The 16,779-nt window shown below is 38.4% G+C and overlaps 1 protein-coding gene across 4 annotated transcripts; it reads left to right on the top strand.

The window, feature by feature from the left end:
• Positions 1–2,506: 2,506 nt before the first annotated feature.
• nfx1 (nuclear transcription factor, X-box binding 1) lies at positions 2,507–15,236 on the top strand. 4 transcript variants are annotated; one of them, XM_028434783.1, is made up of 24 exons: positions 2,507–2,575; positions 2,693–2,769; positions 3,598–4,428; positions 5,177–5,338; positions 5,421–5,498; positions 6,224–6,329; positions 6,723–6,794; positions 6,919–7,058; positions 7,143–7,242; positions 7,335–7,552; positions 9,366–9,463; positions 9,547–9,577; positions 9,651–9,733; positions 10,431–10,539; positions 10,693–10,812; positions 11,482–11,561; positions 11,644–11,874; positions 12,030–12,103; positions 12,442–12,543; positions 13,131–13,268; positions 13,401–13,467; positions 14,069–14,214; positions 14,310–14,414; positions 14,604–15,236. In XM_028434783.1, the coding sequence occupies exons 2-24, from the start codon at positions 2,751–2,753 to the stop codon at positions 14,677–14,679; spliced, it is 3,186 nt and encodes a 1,061-aa protein (XP_028290584.1). In that variant the 5' UTR covers positions 2,507–2,575; positions 2,693–2,750; the 3' UTR covers positions 14,680–15,236. The 4 variants fall into 4 exon arrangements, with proteins under 4 accessions (XP_028290584.1, XP_028290583.1, XP_028290585.1 ...); XM_028434782.1 differs by having other exon boundaries at positions 2,508–2,607; XM_028434784.1 differs by lacking the exon at positions 2,507–2,575 and having other exon boundaries at positions 2,756–2,893.
• Positions 15,237–16,779: the final 1,543 nt, after the last annotated feature.

The following is a 16,779-nucleotide window of genomic DNA, read 5'->3' as shown; positions in this document are numbered from 1 at the left end:
AGTATTTGCACAGATACAAAGGGCAGCTGTGGCTACAATACTAGCTTACCACCACTAAGTGTGGCATGAAAGAATAATGCCTTAATTCTGTATAGCGCTTTGAGTGTCTATGATAAAGCGCTATATACAATCCAGCGCATTATTATTATTATTATTATTATTATTATTATTATTATTATTATTATTATTATTATTATTATTATTATTATTATTTCAATTTTCAACGCTGCAAAAACAAACACCCAAACAAATGCAATACAAAGAAAAACACAGGTATATTTTAAGTTGAGTTCTTTCCTAATAATGTTTTGTTTGAAATAACTATATGATTATTATTATTATTATTATTATTATTATTATTATTGTATATTTATATATATATTTATATAATTATAGCTTTTTCAGTTAGATTTGCAATCTCAAACAAAACCTAATTACGTACAGTTTTTATTATTTTTACTAATTTAAAAAAAAAAAAAAAAAAAAAAAAACCGCCATCATGTTCTTATTTTGAAAGAACAAGCCTTATTCGGTGGTAATTTATGTTAGCTTCACAGCCGTCGCTCCCTCCCAGCCTGCTGCTGACGGAGCAGAGAAGCCGTAATGCGCATGCGTGATCCGGAGGCTGCAGCTCGAGCCCGTTATGATTCTAACGGTAGTCTATGACGACACCGGAGCAGAGAAGATAATATATTCCATTTTAGCTGCAAAATTAGATTTTTATTAGCAAAAAAATATATAAAATGCATACATTAAAACAAAACAAAAAAATGGTCGTATCTGGTTTTTTATTCATAAGGAAGTTTGATCATTTTGGTAGTAAAGTTAAAAAAAAATGAATTAAGGTAGTTGAGAATGTAAAATATTTCAAATAAGTTTTTTTTTATCAGGATTACGTTTATTTTTTAAGTACAAATATAGAACGGTGACTGGTTAAACATTTTCTGTGAGTATATTATTATTTACACATATTTTTATAGCTTTAGGTTCAGGTTTTCTATCATATAATGAATAGTGTATAAATATTATAAATCAAAACATTTAATTTTTTTTTTTCATAAATACAGAAATCCAGCTGGACATACATAATAAAACATAATGTTGATAATCTCAAAGGACCTCCATCACCTTTATCCTCCTCTAAAGTCAGGAAACCCGCTTGGAATAAACCAAAACAAAAGCGTCACCTAGTGGTCATTTCTGTTACTCTCTGTTTAATTTGACTCATTTTTCTCTTTCTCTCAAATGTTACACGTTCATTTAATATAATTTATTTCATTTTAAGACATTAAAGAACGTTTAGGAAAATATTTTTCTTTAAATTTTATTTTACAAAAATTTGAAATGGAAAAAGCCAACATTTGATCCATCCTCACAGTCTCTTTCATGTCTAAGGCTGTTTTATCATATAAATATTACAGTGTGTGGATTGGGTGTACAATACTTATCGATACCTTGTTTTCAATTGTCATTTAATTGTTGAAATTTACGATGGAGCATTGTAGTCAGTAAAAAAATATAATTTATTAAAATTAATTCGGGAAACAGATTTTATTTTTTTACCTATTACAATGCTCCATCGTAGATTAAAAAAATTAATAATAATTAATTCGGAAAACGGATTAAAAAAAAAGAAATTTAATTCGGAAAACGGATTTTTTTTAAAAAAATTAATTCGGAAAACGGATTTTAAAAAAAATTAATTCGGAAAACGGATTTAAAAAAATTTAATTCGGAAAACGGATTTTTAAAAAGAATTAATTCGGAAAATTATTTATTTATTTATTTATTTTACTGACTACAATGCTCCATCGTATGTTCCTTTGTGTATGTGAATGTGTCTGCTCATTGCAATTTATTTTGTCTTTTTGTCAAAGGATCGATAAGGTTTATTTAATCTACGCTGACATTTTAAGACTTTTGTGCAACAGGTTCATTTTAGTGCCTGGTAAGAAAAAAATCCTCTCGCATTCTTGATTTTGTTTTCACCAATCAAACATTATTTTATACATTTTCACACAAATTTTATGTAATTTTAAATTTAATTAAATTAAAATATTGTAGTTTATGTTTCATTGTTATTGTAAAGTGTTTATAATTATTTAAATAACTTCTCATTCATCTTCTGTGATAAAATACACAGAGTATGTGCGTGTGTAGAATAATCTAAGAGACATACATTTATATAATATATTACATAGTATCCTACATTACATAATATAGATGTACATAGCAACGTTTAAAAAAAATAGTTGTTAGTATTTAGTTATTGACACGTTCATTCATTCAATTATATTCAACTTTATTTATATAGCGCTCATTACAACAAAAGTGATCTCGTTCATTAATTTATGCTTAACTATGAGCAGACCTTTTACAAAATTACATTTTATAGAACGTGTTTAGTAATTGAAGGTTTAAAAATGAAACGATTACGTCATTCCATGACTCATTGGGATCGTGGCATCAAATACATGCCCTTGTTTTGAAAATACTAACCGGAAGCTGGCGCTTATAATAGGTTTAACTTGCTAACTCTTAGCTCTGTCTGTGGCTGTATCCTGACGGGGACGAGGTGGTACAATATTGTTGTTTTTACGCAGTCTGGTCCGTATCAAAGTACTTAGACAGTAGTTTAAAGTGTGGGAGTGTTGTCTCTGACTCTCTGGGGTTATTTGTTATCTATTGTCAGATCGTGTGAGCTCTTTAAACGTGTGGCGTGACCGAAAGAAGCTCCTGACTGTTACTGGATGGCTGAAGGCTCGTCGGGTAAATAACATCCTGTTTTGTTTTATTTTTAAGAGGTCCATAAAAAATAAAAATAAAAACTTAAATTAAATCATAACTACTAGTATATCAGCCGCGTATGTTGGATTTATATCACTTCATATCTGTAAGTATACTCTTTATTTTATTATTGATTGTTGACTCTTAGCTCTCTGAATTGATGCTAACGTTAGCTTAGCTGACATGAGGCGGAGACCTTTGGACGCTGCACCAGGAAACTTATTACAGAAGGTGACACATCAATAAATACTTATGTCATTATAGGCTGCAGGGATTAACTGCCATTATTAAGGTTATTAATGGTTTAATGTGTCAAATTATGTGGACATTTTGATTTTGTTGTGTTTAAGTTAAGTTTCCATTCGTCGTCTGTTTCCTGATATCACTTCTGTTTTACAGTAAATTCATTACTGAGTGTGACAACAACTGTTAAATATGTGATTATTATAGGAAATTGTAAAAATATTAATTTTAGTTTTATTATCAAATAATTACTTTTTAATGTGATTGTATTTATATTGTTGATATTTATAACTGGGACCATTTCCATCCACTGCTCCTAATGGGAGGAGATTTGCAGAGAAGTAATTTTAACACAATGCATGTTTTTATATCCAAAAATGTAAGTAAATATATATATATATATATATATATATATATATGATCTCTCTATCAATGACTGATTACTACTACTAATTACTAATCATTGAAACATATTTTATGACTTCAGTAACATTCAGTGCATTTTCTTGTTAAATTTCCATTTCAAATATAACTTAACTATTAATACTGTTACTTTTCTGTTACCAGATCCACTTGACCTTGTTCGGGATGAATCGCAGCATCCAAAACCACACCAGGGCAGATTTAGACGAGGTCGACCCCGGCACGAACATGACAGACACATGAGCGGTCATAGTTTAGATCACTCTCAACAGTACAGACATTTTGACCAGGAATATAAACCCCCAATACAAAGTTCACACGCTGCAGAGTACCAGCGCGACACGGCCAAAAGAAGAGGAAGAGGAAGAAGAGATGGAAATAGAGAATTTAACGGGAGCTTTGATAGCTCGGGATTCTTTCATCAAAGAGCTGGAGGCGATTTTGTCCCGTACAGTGGGAGCAACAGATCTACAGAGGATGGACCAGACTGGTGGAGAGAAGATGTAAATCAGAATTTAGCCAGTGGAGATCAAAATGCCAGGGTCAAGAAGCCCAGGAGGTTTGGGCGTGAGCAGAAGAAGGGAGAACAGAAGGAGAAAAACAGTTATTCACAGCATGACATGAAGGCTTTACCACCACAAGCTGCAGAAGGAAGAAAACCTTCAGACATCAGAGAGAGGGATGAAGAGAGGATGACTCTATCGGAGGAGCATCAGAGGAAACACAGTGAGGTAAAGAAGCGACATGGACCAATCAAGCCCCCCAAACCACCAGCCCATGAAGAACCAGGTTCACAAAGTGCTGCCAGTGCTCCGAATGACAGAGAGACTCATGACTCAACCAGGAGAGCTGCAAGAGACCCAAAAGGACATGCAGGTCCTCAGACCAGAGATGGGAGAAGACCAAACCATCCCAACCACAAGGCTGGTCTGAGGAGCTGGGACAGGACGCCCAAGAGCAAAGAGACACAGACAGGTGAGACTGATGTGATTCATTGGTCCATTTTGAGCTGATTTTTCACTCTTGATTCATGAGTCTATTTTTGGGATCGGGCCGAGTCTCGGCTAAATTGTGTCATGCATCGGGTAGTAGACTGTATACTACAGTAGATGTCATGAGAAGCAATAAAACACCTCGAGAGTTACGGCCAGCTCCCGATCAGCAATTGTATGGTCGCAAGAAAATCAACCATGTTTGAAATTTTGGTCACTCCACGTGAGGATATCAGGAACCGGCTTACCTCAAACGCCACACTGTGCATGCGTAAACACTGTAGGACGCTGTGGAATTGATGGACCGTACTGCCCACGCCTGCCCAGCCAATTCCTGGTCCACACATGTCTTTTTTTTTTTTTTTTTTTTTAAGCTTCTTCACAGAGAATCGCACAAATTACCAAAGCTTAGCATCGCGAGTGTCTATCCACTTCAGGGTTCTTCTTCTTCTGTTTCAATGGCGATGCTTCAGAGGTCTTTTTCCCCCTAATTTTCCGTTATATTTCCGGATGCCAGACTCTGATGTCTCATGTATGGACATGCAGTGTGAGCAGTCAGATCGTGTCATGTCGGTCCGTATAGTGTGAGAACATGAATTGTTAGCTGCGAACATTCCGACACTTCAATTGAGTCGCCCAGTTTGAGCTGGGGTTGAATAAGATGATTGGAAAAATCTCACAGTGTCTCAGCAGGGAGGGATCGATTATTGTTGTCTGGATGTTGTCCACAGGCTGCCTGATTGAACAGCTGTCTGAGGAGAAGTATGAGTGCATGGTGTGCTGTGATGTCATCCGCCTCATGGCTCCGGTGTGGAGCTGCCAGAGCTGCTTCCACGTCTTCCATCTGAACTGCATCAAGAAATGGGCTCGGTCTCCAGCCTCACAGGCAGATGGTACACACCCCAAACACACTTTCTCAGCTCTTTGACTGCTTCTTTGAAGGTTAAAGGTTTTGATGTTTTGTGGTTTTTTCAGATTCAGCGGAGGGTTGGCGATGTCCAGCCTGTCAGAATGTTGCACTAAAACACCCAACCTCTTACACCTGCTTCTGTGGTGAGTGCTTAAAATGATCCTCCACTGTTTTTTTCATGTTTGTCCTAAAATCTTTGAAATGTACTTGTTAGAAGATCTATGTCTAACAAAATGCATTGTTATGCATCATATTCATTTAATTGCCGTTCCAACTCTGGTTTTGTAGTAGACAATGAAGCAGAGAAGAAGAGCTCTCCTAAGGCATCTTAAACTGCCCTCAGAGCGCGCTGCGAATGATGCTCTGTTGGGTGAAGTTAGCAAGTAACTACGGACTGACACACAAAACCTGAGGATAGAAGTCCTTTTTGGTGGGAGACCTGTAGTTCAATAAACAAAAGAGGGTTACATTGGCATCTTTAACTTTTCCTGTGTTTTTAGAACAACCAAAAGCAGCATTAGTTGTCATTTTGACCAAAAAAGCTGCTAAATGATCTAAAAAGCAGGCTAAATGCTTCACTCCAGAAGAAAACAATGGGATGTTTCGAGGCAGTTGGGTCTTGTGACGCCTTCAATCCCGTGATTTTAAGATGGTGGAACCCATGGTCTAAAACTGTAAAGCAGACCCTTTTACAAAAGGCAATTAAATGAATATGGTGCATAATAATGTGTTTTGTTAGGCATAGATCTTCTAATAAGTACATTTTCAAGATTTTAGGCCAAACTTGTAAAAACAGTGAAGGATCCCTGAAGTCAAATATTTTTACTGTTTGAGATCTTGTTCTCTTAAGTCTGGGTGTGATCTACAGGTAAAGTGACCAACCCTGAGTGGCAGCGCAGTGAGATTCCCCACAGCTGTGGAGACATGTGTGGGAAGAAAAGGAGCGGACTGGACTGCAACCATCCCTGTAACATGTGAGCTGTAATCAAACAACAAACATGTGTGCAGTGGAACATTTTAAACATCTTAATTCATAAATCAAACATTCTATCAGTTTTGCTTTAAGAGAATACTGAATATTTAGAAGTTTAATGGTGAACAGGAAGGAGAAATATATACTTGGGCCCTCAATTAGCAGCTTATAAAATGCATCCATGCATGAATGTACTGTACATATTACAGTAAAATCAAACGTGATATCACAGCTACTAAACGGAACATTAAAGGGATTACATTTCAACTTAGGAAACATCTCTATTTTGAGCTGTTTAATCCACAAACCCAAAATAAATCATACGATAGATTTCTTTGTATTCCATGATGTCAGACTAGTGTTGTTTTAACTAACATCATTTGTTTCTCCTCAGTTTGTGCCACCCTGGACCTTGTCCTCAGTGTCCAGCGTTTGTAACAAAATCTTGCATCTGTGGAAAAACAAGGTAGATAAGTCTTTAGAATACTGTATGCTAGTTATGGACAAGAGCTGAATGCCCACAAAGTTTAGTGACTATCTATTCCTCTCACTTTGTCTATTTTGTCTTTCCCTGTGTGTTCCATGAGCAGTCAGCCAATGCGCTGCGGGCAGGGAGCAGCGCTCCAGTGTAACCAGTCGTGTGGTTGTACACTCAACTGTGCTGAACACTCGTGTGTAAAGGTGTGCCACAGCGGGCCGTGCCCACCATGCCAGCTGCAGGTTAAACAGGGTGAGTTTAACAATGATATAACAGAGTTTAGATGCAGGTGAGAAAGAAATTGGAAATGTAAGTGTTCACTGTGTTTGTTTGCAGTGTGTTACTGTGGCGTTACTACTCGGGATGTCCTGTGTGGGACGGACAAAGAAGGATTTGATGGATCGGGTCACTTCTCCTGTCAGAAGATTTGCGGGAAGTAAGTCAACAGTGATGATGCCCGTCTGAGGCTTTTTTTCAGTTTAAGATGGCTTTCTCATCACGATTTCTCTCTCTCTTTCTCCTCTTCAGGATGTTGAGCTGCGAAGCTCATTGTTGTCAGCGGGTGTGTCATCGCGGCTTGTGCCAGCCGTGCCCGCGCTCCCCCAGCCTGGTAAAGATGTGTCCATGTGGCCAAACGCAGCTGAGCAAACTGCTGGAATTTGGCTACTCGGAGCGAAAAAGTTGCTCTGATCCCATTCCGTCATGTGGGAAGACCTGCAACAAACCTCTGGCCTGTGGCTCCAGTGGTAAGGAATGCACATGTTCAACAGTTGTCTCACAAAGCTTTGGAATAAGGCCGTAATTGGGAGAGAAACATTGTGAAAGTATTTAGTTTAAAGGGGACATATCGTGCTAAATCCACTTTTTTAGCCCTTAAATGCATTTTGTTGTATATTTAGAGTGCTTAGAAGTACAGAAAAAATCAAATTAGTCTCTTCAGGTGCTCCGTAGATATCTTTATATTCTGTTTTGCTCATATTTTTCAATCTGTTTTGATTTTTCTATTCTCTATTACGTTTTTTGAACTATTGCATCACAGTATTTGCAGCGGAACTGCCAAATTAGTACATCAACTCCAGGTCCAACACTTCCAGTAATCTGCCATTTTTATTTCTCGCTTTTATTTTGTAGTCCAAGCTCAAGGATGCTGAAGTTACGAGAGGATAAGTCAAAATGTTCGGTTGTTGGATGTAGTAACCCACACGCTTCATTACACCGTCTCCCAGCATCAGAACCTTTTCAAAGTGCCTGGTTGAGTTTTATTTTTCACAGAAATGTACCCACATCTGTGGGTAAGGCCATTTTTGTGTGCGCGCAGCACTTCAAGGATGACTGCTTCTGCAACCTCCGCCAGTATAAAGAAGGATTTACAGAAAGACTTTGTCTGATTGAGGGTTCAATTCCTTTTATCTTTGGAGACGACGAACAGAGCACTTCGGTAAGCTGTAAATAACGCTAAAAAGTGTGATGATAAGACGTCCATGTCGTTGTTTTGTTAGCATTAGCAGTTGCACCGTCTTCATATGTTAGCGCTGTGTGCTCGTTTTAGATCCTTGATGATATGGCCTACGTGATTTAATTTAAGTCTAAAGTTTTCATTAGTCATTTCATTTTGCCGTTTTTGTCTTTGAAAAGACTGTATTAAATGCATTTCGTGACGTTAGCTTGGCGCTAGCGTTAGCTCAGTGCTTGTGTTAGCTCACTTGTTAGGGTTCTGCAGGTTCATCATCTTCATTTTCATCTCGCTCAGCTGGGTCCGACTCTGGCTCGAACATGTAAGGCTGGATGGACAAGTATTCCGTTGTTGACATTTTGTAAATAACCTCTGAATAAAAAGTTTATGCGCCGCTACATAGCCGTATCTCTTCTATCAAACTACAAAAATGGCCGAACAGGGTGGAGTTGAACCGAGTGTCACCTGAAGAGGGGGCGGGGTATGGAGTGTCTCATTTACATTTAAAGAGACCGCACCAAAACGAGTTGCTCTCAGAAGCACATCAGAAAAGGGGCCTGTGGAGCTATAATAATGAGGAATTCACACCCAAGCATTGCAGTTCCGCTTTATATAGACCACAACTGTATGATTTATATGTAAAAAGGAAGGATTTAAAACCATGATATGTCCCCTTTAAAATGGGTTTTACAGCATTGTAACAAGGAAGGACACTATGTCACTTGCTTTGATTTTAAAAACGGAGCCTTCTGGCTTTTAGAGTCATCTAAGGAACCTCACGAAATCATCAAATTCAACAGTAATCATAGTACAAAAGATAAATATTAGCTTTTTCAGCTTATTCAATCTGATCTATCACAAAAGCGATCTTATTCAGAAAAATAAAGACAAGCAAAATCCTCAATGATCAGCACAAATCCCACAAGAAACTATGTACTATGTACAATCAAAGCTGCTTTAAAGTAATCCTCCACTGTTTTTACAAATGTGGCCTAAAATATTTGAAATTTCCTCATTAGAAGATCTATGGCTAAAAAAACACGATATTTTGCACCTTATTAGTTTACAGTTTCTTAGTCAAAGATAAGCACCCTGTGCTGTTTCAGACACCATCCATCTGTGTGAGAAGCTGTGCCACGAGGGTGTGTGTGGACCCTGCTCCCTGAACTCCACTGTCAGGTGCCGATGTGGTTCTAAGACCAAGGTTTGCTCATAAACAGCAGCAGGACTTCATCATTTTTGTGCTTTTACCGTCTTTGGGTCTGTTTACTTTTGTTTGTTTTTCAGGAGGTGCCGTGTATAAAGATCCAAACAGAGGGTAGGTTATAATGTTATAATGTGCTTCAATAAAAGGCGTCAGTTCACTCCTCTAACTCTGGTTTCTGTATCAGATGAGCTGGTTTTTACTTGTGAGAGACGCTGCAACAAAAAACGCTCCTGTGGTCGACACAAGTGCGGCGAGCTGTGTTGTGTGGTTAGTGAACTGTTTTTAGGTGTCAACACAGAAAGTCATTTCAGCATGTGCTTTCTAGTTTTCACATTGAGACACCTTTCGGCTTTGAGGACAGGAAGTTCTCACAGGGAATAACAAATGTAATCTCATCTGAATATCAACAGTTATGTATTTTTTTTTTTATTGCTCAGGAGTGTATTTTTAATGCAGATATCATCCCCAAAATGATTTGTTCATTTCAGAATTGTCTTTTTCTACATTTTGTTTGCACAATTTGTGCTTTAAGAGAATCTTTGAGCTAAACAGGCTGCTTTCAAGCTAATTATTATTCTTTATTATAGCAGCAAAAAGAAGGAAAGAAAAAAAGCACTTCACACATTGGTAATAAATACATGAAGCTTAAATAACATGGGAATAATGACAATAGTTTTATTATATATAAAATTAGTAATAATATAAGAAAAACATTAAAATATGGACACGTACATATTTATACAAACACACACACACAAATATAATGACTAGTAAAGGCATTGGTTCTACTTATTTGCAACGCAGTTGTTAATGTTCTATCACCTGTTTGCCATGACACTGTATTTGGACCATCAAAGCTAAAGTTCTGGGAAAAAAATGTCCATTGAAAAGATTTATTTGAATGGAAACACAAGATCCCATAATTTGATGAGGAATGTTTATTTTATTTTTTCTGTCGGTCCAGACTATGGAGCACAAGTGTCCTTTGATCTGCGGCTACAAGCTCAACTGTGGCCTCCACCGCTGCCAGGAACCGTGCCACAAAGGAAACTGTGAACCATGCTGGCAGTCCAGTCAGTCCCAGCTTCAATACATCATTGTATCTAAATATCACCATTTAGTGAAACCTGATTTATTTTAAAGGATCACAATGTCAGCTTCTGTCTCCTTTCTGTTGATACTTTTGCACTAAGTGGTCTCTGTGTTGTGATTGGTCCTGCCTGCAGGTTTTGATGAGCTGACGTGTCACTGTGGGCTGTCTGTGCTGTACCCGCCTGTCCCCTGTGGCACCAAGCCGCCTGAGTGCAAAAGCCTGTGTACAAGAAGACACGAGTGTGAGCACCCAGGTAGTGAAGTAGGGTTTTATTTACTTTGGGCTTTTTCATGTTTTCCAACAGCAGTTCTACATTAGAGCTGGGGTGAGGCTTTTAATTCAGACACTTCTGTTTGATGTTACATAAGGGGTTTACTCCTAAAGCTAAAGTCACAGCCTGAACAATTAACGCCTGTTTTAAAAACCTTATATCAAGAAATGGTTTCCAAATGGATCCATAAATGCACCCCGAGGGGTTAATTGGATTTTCTTTAAAAAAAAATCTTATCTATTGTTTAAAATACATTAATCATCTTTTTATTTTGAAAAACACTTTCTAAGCTTTGTTGTAGTATTAATTTATGAGTTTATTAATCCAGTGTAATAGGAGCTCTTGGCTCAGAACATCTTAATTTATGTTGTATTATTGTATATGTTGTAGTCATGGAATATTGTTTTTTAATTGTGTAATATGAAAAATTGAGTTATTGTATGAGTTCTTAAATGTTTTCAAAGAACGTTGACTGTAAAGTGTGTCTGAGTTGTGTCTCCAGGCAAAAATCCTCATCATTAGACAAATTAATTGACATTGAATTGGTTCAGGTAATCAATATTCAAGCAACATGTGAGAACTGAGCATCCTCAGGTGTTGGAATTCAGATTCATATTTTACCCAATCTTCTAACTTTTGTCTCCGATTTAGTTTTTCACAACTGCCACAGTGAGGAGAAGTGTCCGCCCTGTACGTACCTCACTCAGAAATGGTGCATGGGAAAGCATGAGGTAATGCCCATGAGCTCATAAATGAGCTTTGCCGACCAACTCATTTTATTTATTTATTCATTTATTTATTTTTCACCCGCAGCAACGCAGCAACATCCCCTGCCACCTTCAAGACATTTCCTGTGGCCTCGTGTGTAACAAAACACTGCCCTGTGACATGCACCGCTGCAGAAGGATTTGCCACCGTGGGGATTGCCTCTCAGACGGACGCTGCCAGCAGCCCTGCATGCTGCCCCGCCCAGACTGCAGCCACCCATGCTCCGCCCCCTGCCACACTGGCAGCAGCTGTCCGCTCAGCCCCTGCACCGCAAAGGTATGCACCTGCTGACAACAGTGCAGGCTTTCATTGTTGGTCTTTTATCCTCACGTGTGTGGATTTGCTGTTCAGCAGTCTAGCAGTGAGAGTTGTCTCTGTCTATCCCCATTTTGACATTTTCATTCATTGGTCATCTGATTGTTGGCCTGCAGGTAGCTGTAGAGTGTGGCTGTGGCAGGAGGAAAGAGACTGTGGTTTGCCCAGAAGCAGCCAGTTCATATCAGAGGTGAGCTTTAGTCAAGTGAACCAATTGAATGTATGTCTACTTCCATTTATTACAAGATTGTTAAAATGGGCTTTTTCAATAAATACAAATAGTTTTTTAGGGGAAAATTTGTATTTTATTTCAAAACTTTGATGATGGGAAGATCTAAAAAAAACATCCACAAAATGCTCAAAACGCAGCATTAATTTGAACGCTGAATCAATAAAAATGCATTTTCCTTTAAAACAAAGGAGAGTACATAAGTAGAACACCTTGCTCTAACAGAAAGCGACAAAACCTCATTTGTTTCAGATTAACCGATGTATTGTGACTGTAAAGCAACTGTTTTTGGCTTGCAGGTATGCAGCAATTGCGATGGCCAGTAAACTCTCTGATATGCAGCTCGGAGAGACGATGGACATTGCCCCATTGCTCACGAAGAAGGAGCGGAAACAGGCGAGGTAAAGCGCATGAGGAAACCAGCTGTTTATTTTGGGTCTAATGGATAGAATTAAAGTGTTTTTATTCAATTTAATGACAGGAAATACAATTTTTTTGTCCAGCTTCTATTAGAGCTATTTTCCATTCATAGATGAGCTTTACAGTCACATAGCAGCATGTGTAAAACTCATTAGGCCCACAGGTGAAAATGACAGAGAAAACATGAATCACTGTGTGAATGAAACTCAGCAATATTTGCAGGGGCTAAAAGTTTTCCCTGTGCTTATAACTCATGTTTGCATTTTTAATGTTAAACAGTTGTAAAAAACTAAAACTTTTTACAAAATCCTCAAAATTTTCCTCAAATTAAGAAATTGTTCCCAAAATCTAGGAAATTTAAAGTTAAGACCCTGTTGGAACTAATATCTGTCACTTATTGCTTGAATATGGTCAGTTTACCACATATTTCATGTATACGTAGAAGTGCAAACTAGAAAAACTGCTGCAGACTGTCATTATTCTGTCATTATTCTTCCCCTTTTTAAATATTTCTATACAATGTCCTGCCTCGGTGGACAATAAAGATTTATTATCTTCTATTTCTCAGGCTGGAGTGTGATCAGGAATGTGCCACTTTAGAGAGAAACCGACGATTGGCAGAGGCGTTGCAGATCGATCCGTCCTCAGACCCCTTCAATATTCGCTCGACCTCAGTTTACAGTGACAGCCTCAAAGATGATGCCAGGTTTGAGTTTCAATGCCTGCATCTTCAGCAGTCACCTGATACTTCAGCACAGGACATTGGCTGAGTGTGTGTTGGTGTAGATGACGATGATTCAGCTGTACTGACTTTAAAACTCTTCTCTTTTTTCTCCAGGAAGGACCTTAAATTTGTCACAGAAATAGAAGAGGAGATCAGGAATCTGGTTGATCTTGCCAATAAGGTATATCAGGCTCCAATTTCCCAGCTTGTAATCTTAACATAGATGTATCATGTATTGAATTGTATACTTGTGGGCCCTCTAGTGGCAGAAACAGGAAGGGAATTGTGGGGGGAAAATTGGCAGCATGATGATTTTTCTCTGCTTTGAAGAAATTCCAATTTAAACTGTTGTTGAGTTGAAGCATATAAAACATATTGAAGAACAAAAAAACAACACATTGATGATGATGTGTGGGAGAAACCTGGTGAGAAATACAGGCAAGTGAGCTTAGAAACAAGAAACGAGGTGGTTCTTCTGCACCAGCAGTGTCTCTCTCTCTCAGGAAAAAGGATTTCAAAGCAAACTGAGGATAAAGTCGTGCTTTTCTAGATCTTGTAAAGAAGCACAACGACTCAAGGACTTGTGATGAAGCTGCAGTCCACAAGATTAACATATCAGAAAATGTCTTCTTGTTAATTTATCTTCTTGTTTGTTAAACAGCATATCAGAAATGTATGATTTGGTCATATCTTGTGTAGCATTTATTGCATTTTTTAAAAAAAAAATTTTTTAAAGAAGTTTGTGTGAATATTTTGCTTTGTCAAATATTATATTTCTGCAGGGCAAACAGTCAAAGAGAAGCCATTGCTTCCCACCCATGAACAGAGAACACAGGAAGGTTATCCACGATCTGGCCGAGGTTTACTGTGTGGAGAGTGTGAGCTATGACAGTGAGCCCAAGCGTAACGTGGTCATTACAGCCCAAAAGTAAGCAACTATTTCCAGATACAAAGGATCATTATCACAACACAAAGTGTTGATGGAGGTTTTCAGGATGTGGCTCTGTATCTGTGTGTCCTCAGGGGGAAGTCAGCCTGCCCAAACTGCTCACTAACCTCTCTGATAGAACGAGAAACGACCATGAGGGCTCCGCCTCCCATTGCTCATATCAAGCAGCACAGCAGCCAGTACGTCTCCAGTGTTAATGTTAGAGAAACATGTTTAAAAACAATCTATTCTGCTGTTTGGTTGTACGAACAGACCTTAAAACAGGAAGGGTTTAGTCTTAAAAAAAGGGGGAAAATGTGTCGTTTTTGACAGATTTTTGTGGAAATATATAAAGACGTGTTAATTTTTTCTTCTTCTTTTTTTAATAGGGCTGCTGGTGGGAGTTCCTGGTCAAAGATGGCTAAAGATGAACCTGTGATTGATTACTTTGATGTCCAGGACTGAACAGACAAGAACAGCATTGATGTGTTCATTAGATATTAAAAAGTATATCCTCAGTCTTAATGATAAACAAGTTATGATCAGAAACATTTGGATTTCAAAGATGGGTTTTTCTTTTCCTCTAAAATTTAGAGTCATTCTGTAGAAGAAGCTTTTTAACCTGTGGAATATTTTCCCACGTCTTCTCTTCAGATCAATACTGATTTCATATTTATTTTAAAAATAAATAAATGTAAAAATGCTGAGGTAAAATTTATGATAAAATCATCATTATCATATGCATTTTGGTCTTTTTGCCCTTGTATTCTGAGCAACAAGTGTAGGAAGATGAAAAAGTTGGCATTCAAATATACATTTTACATCAGTTAAGGCTTGAATTTACAATGTTCTGGCATAAGAAACAATCTGTTTCACTGAGTGAATTGTCAAATGTGAATTCACAAATTCAATAAGCCAGCTACCTGTGTGCAAGACAGCAACTGTTCACATATGAAAAAAATCAACAAATTGCATGTAGGCAGCATGGAGATTTTAAGAATAAAATGCCATTTTTGCATTGACTATTTGTTCACTCAATTCAAAGTGCTGTAATAGAGTTTTAAAAAAAAAAATTGCGAGTATATGTTTACGATACCATTTACAGTCACACATTTTTAGGCAATGTAGGCTTAGTTTTAAATGAATCAAAAATCTGTGGATTGTATGTGTAGGATAGCTTTTTATATGTACAGCTTTTACAGTTTAAAAAACAGTGATTTGCTTCATATTTTGCATTAGGTTTAAGTGTGCAACAGTTTCTTCAGCTACATTTTGGTGAAAGTTTCAGAGGTGTTAGGGTCCAAGCAGTGAGGCAAGGAGACAACAGCATTACATTCCAAAAAAGGTGCTTTATTGGCCACAGACAAACACAGGCCAATCAAAGAGGTAGCATGTGCAACAAGCACTAACACAAAACCAACTGCCTCAAATGAGACAGGAGTCAACTTAAATATAGTTTGGATCATACCAAATATAAATAAGGAGAAATACAGGGGATAAACAACCAAAACTAAGGGACAAACACAGCCCCCTTAACCTCAGTCACCCTCTACAATGGTCTGGTCCACTTAAGGCCGCCTCCAGCTCTCTCCAGGCCAGCCCCTCACCACCTCTGTTCTTAAAGGGACAGAGAATAATGTCAATGTCAATCATCAAATGATTTAGGAGCTGTTACCTCTGTGTGGCCCGGCCATCACACACCCCCCCTCTTCAGGACTCTCGCTACCCCAGCGAGAGAGATAATCTGCTGTTACATTATCCTTTCCTGGGATGTGTTGAATGGAGAAACAAAAAGGCTGTAGGGCAAGATACCACCGTGTTATTCTCCCATTAGTATCTTTCATCCTTTTGAGCCATTGTAAGGCTTTGTGGTCCGTCTCCAGGGTAAACTCACGGCCGAGAAGGTAATATCGGAAAGAATCAATGGCCCACTTGATGGCGAGAGCTTCTTTTTCCACTGTTGAATATCGAACCTCACGGGGGAACAACTTCCTGCTAATGTAGGCCAGTGGGTGGCGATCATGCTGGGGTCCCTGCAAGAGAACAGTTCCGAGTCCTCTTTCAGAAGCATCTGTTTGCACAATAAAGAGATCATCAAAATTTGGAGAAAATAAAACTGGCTTCTTACTCAGTGACTGACGTATGTCCTGAAAGGCTGCCACTGCTTCCTTTGTCAACTGTATGTGGTTTGGATTCCGAGATCCTGTCAGGTCAGTCAGAGTTGCTGCCCGGGCAGAAAACTGGGGAATGAAGCGATGGTAGAAGCCAGCCATCCCCAGAAAGGAGCGCAGCTGCTTCTTTGACTGGGGCAGGGAACAAGATTCCAAAGCCTTTATTTTGTTTACCTGCGGCCGCAGCACTCCACCCCCAATGACATGTCCGAGGTACTCAGTTTGGGAAGCTGCAAAGACACACTTGGCTGGATTTACAGTAAGGCCAGATGCTTGCAAACACTGCAGAACAGCTTGCAAGTGGTCCATATGCTCCTCCCAATTTGAACTGTAAATGACAATGTCATCCAAATATGCTGCTGCAAAACTTGAAAATTCCCTGAGTACCTGATCC

This window comes from Gouania willdenowi, chromosome 20, assembly GCF_900634775.1.
Source record: "Gouania willdenowi chromosome 20, fGouWil2.1, whole genome shotgun sequence".
In the NCBI taxonomy this organism is placed as follows: Eukaryota; Metazoa; Chordata; class Actinopteri; order Blenniiformes; family Gobiesocidae; genus Gouania; species Gouania willdenowi.
This window is presented reverse-complemented; position numbering and strand designations above follow the sequence as displayed.

Bases quoted from the DNA above. Each gene is read 5' to 3' on its own strand.
- nfx1 (XM_028434783.1), top strand. The intron at 7,553-9,365 runs GTAAGGAATGCA...GTGCTGTTTCAG, and splicing joins TCTGGCCTGTGGCTCCAGTG to ACACCATCCATCTGTGTGAG. The intron at 12,544-13,130 runs GTAAAGCGCATG...TCTATTTCTCAG, and splicing joins AAGGAGCGGAAACAGGCGAG to GCTGGAGTGTGATCAGGAAT.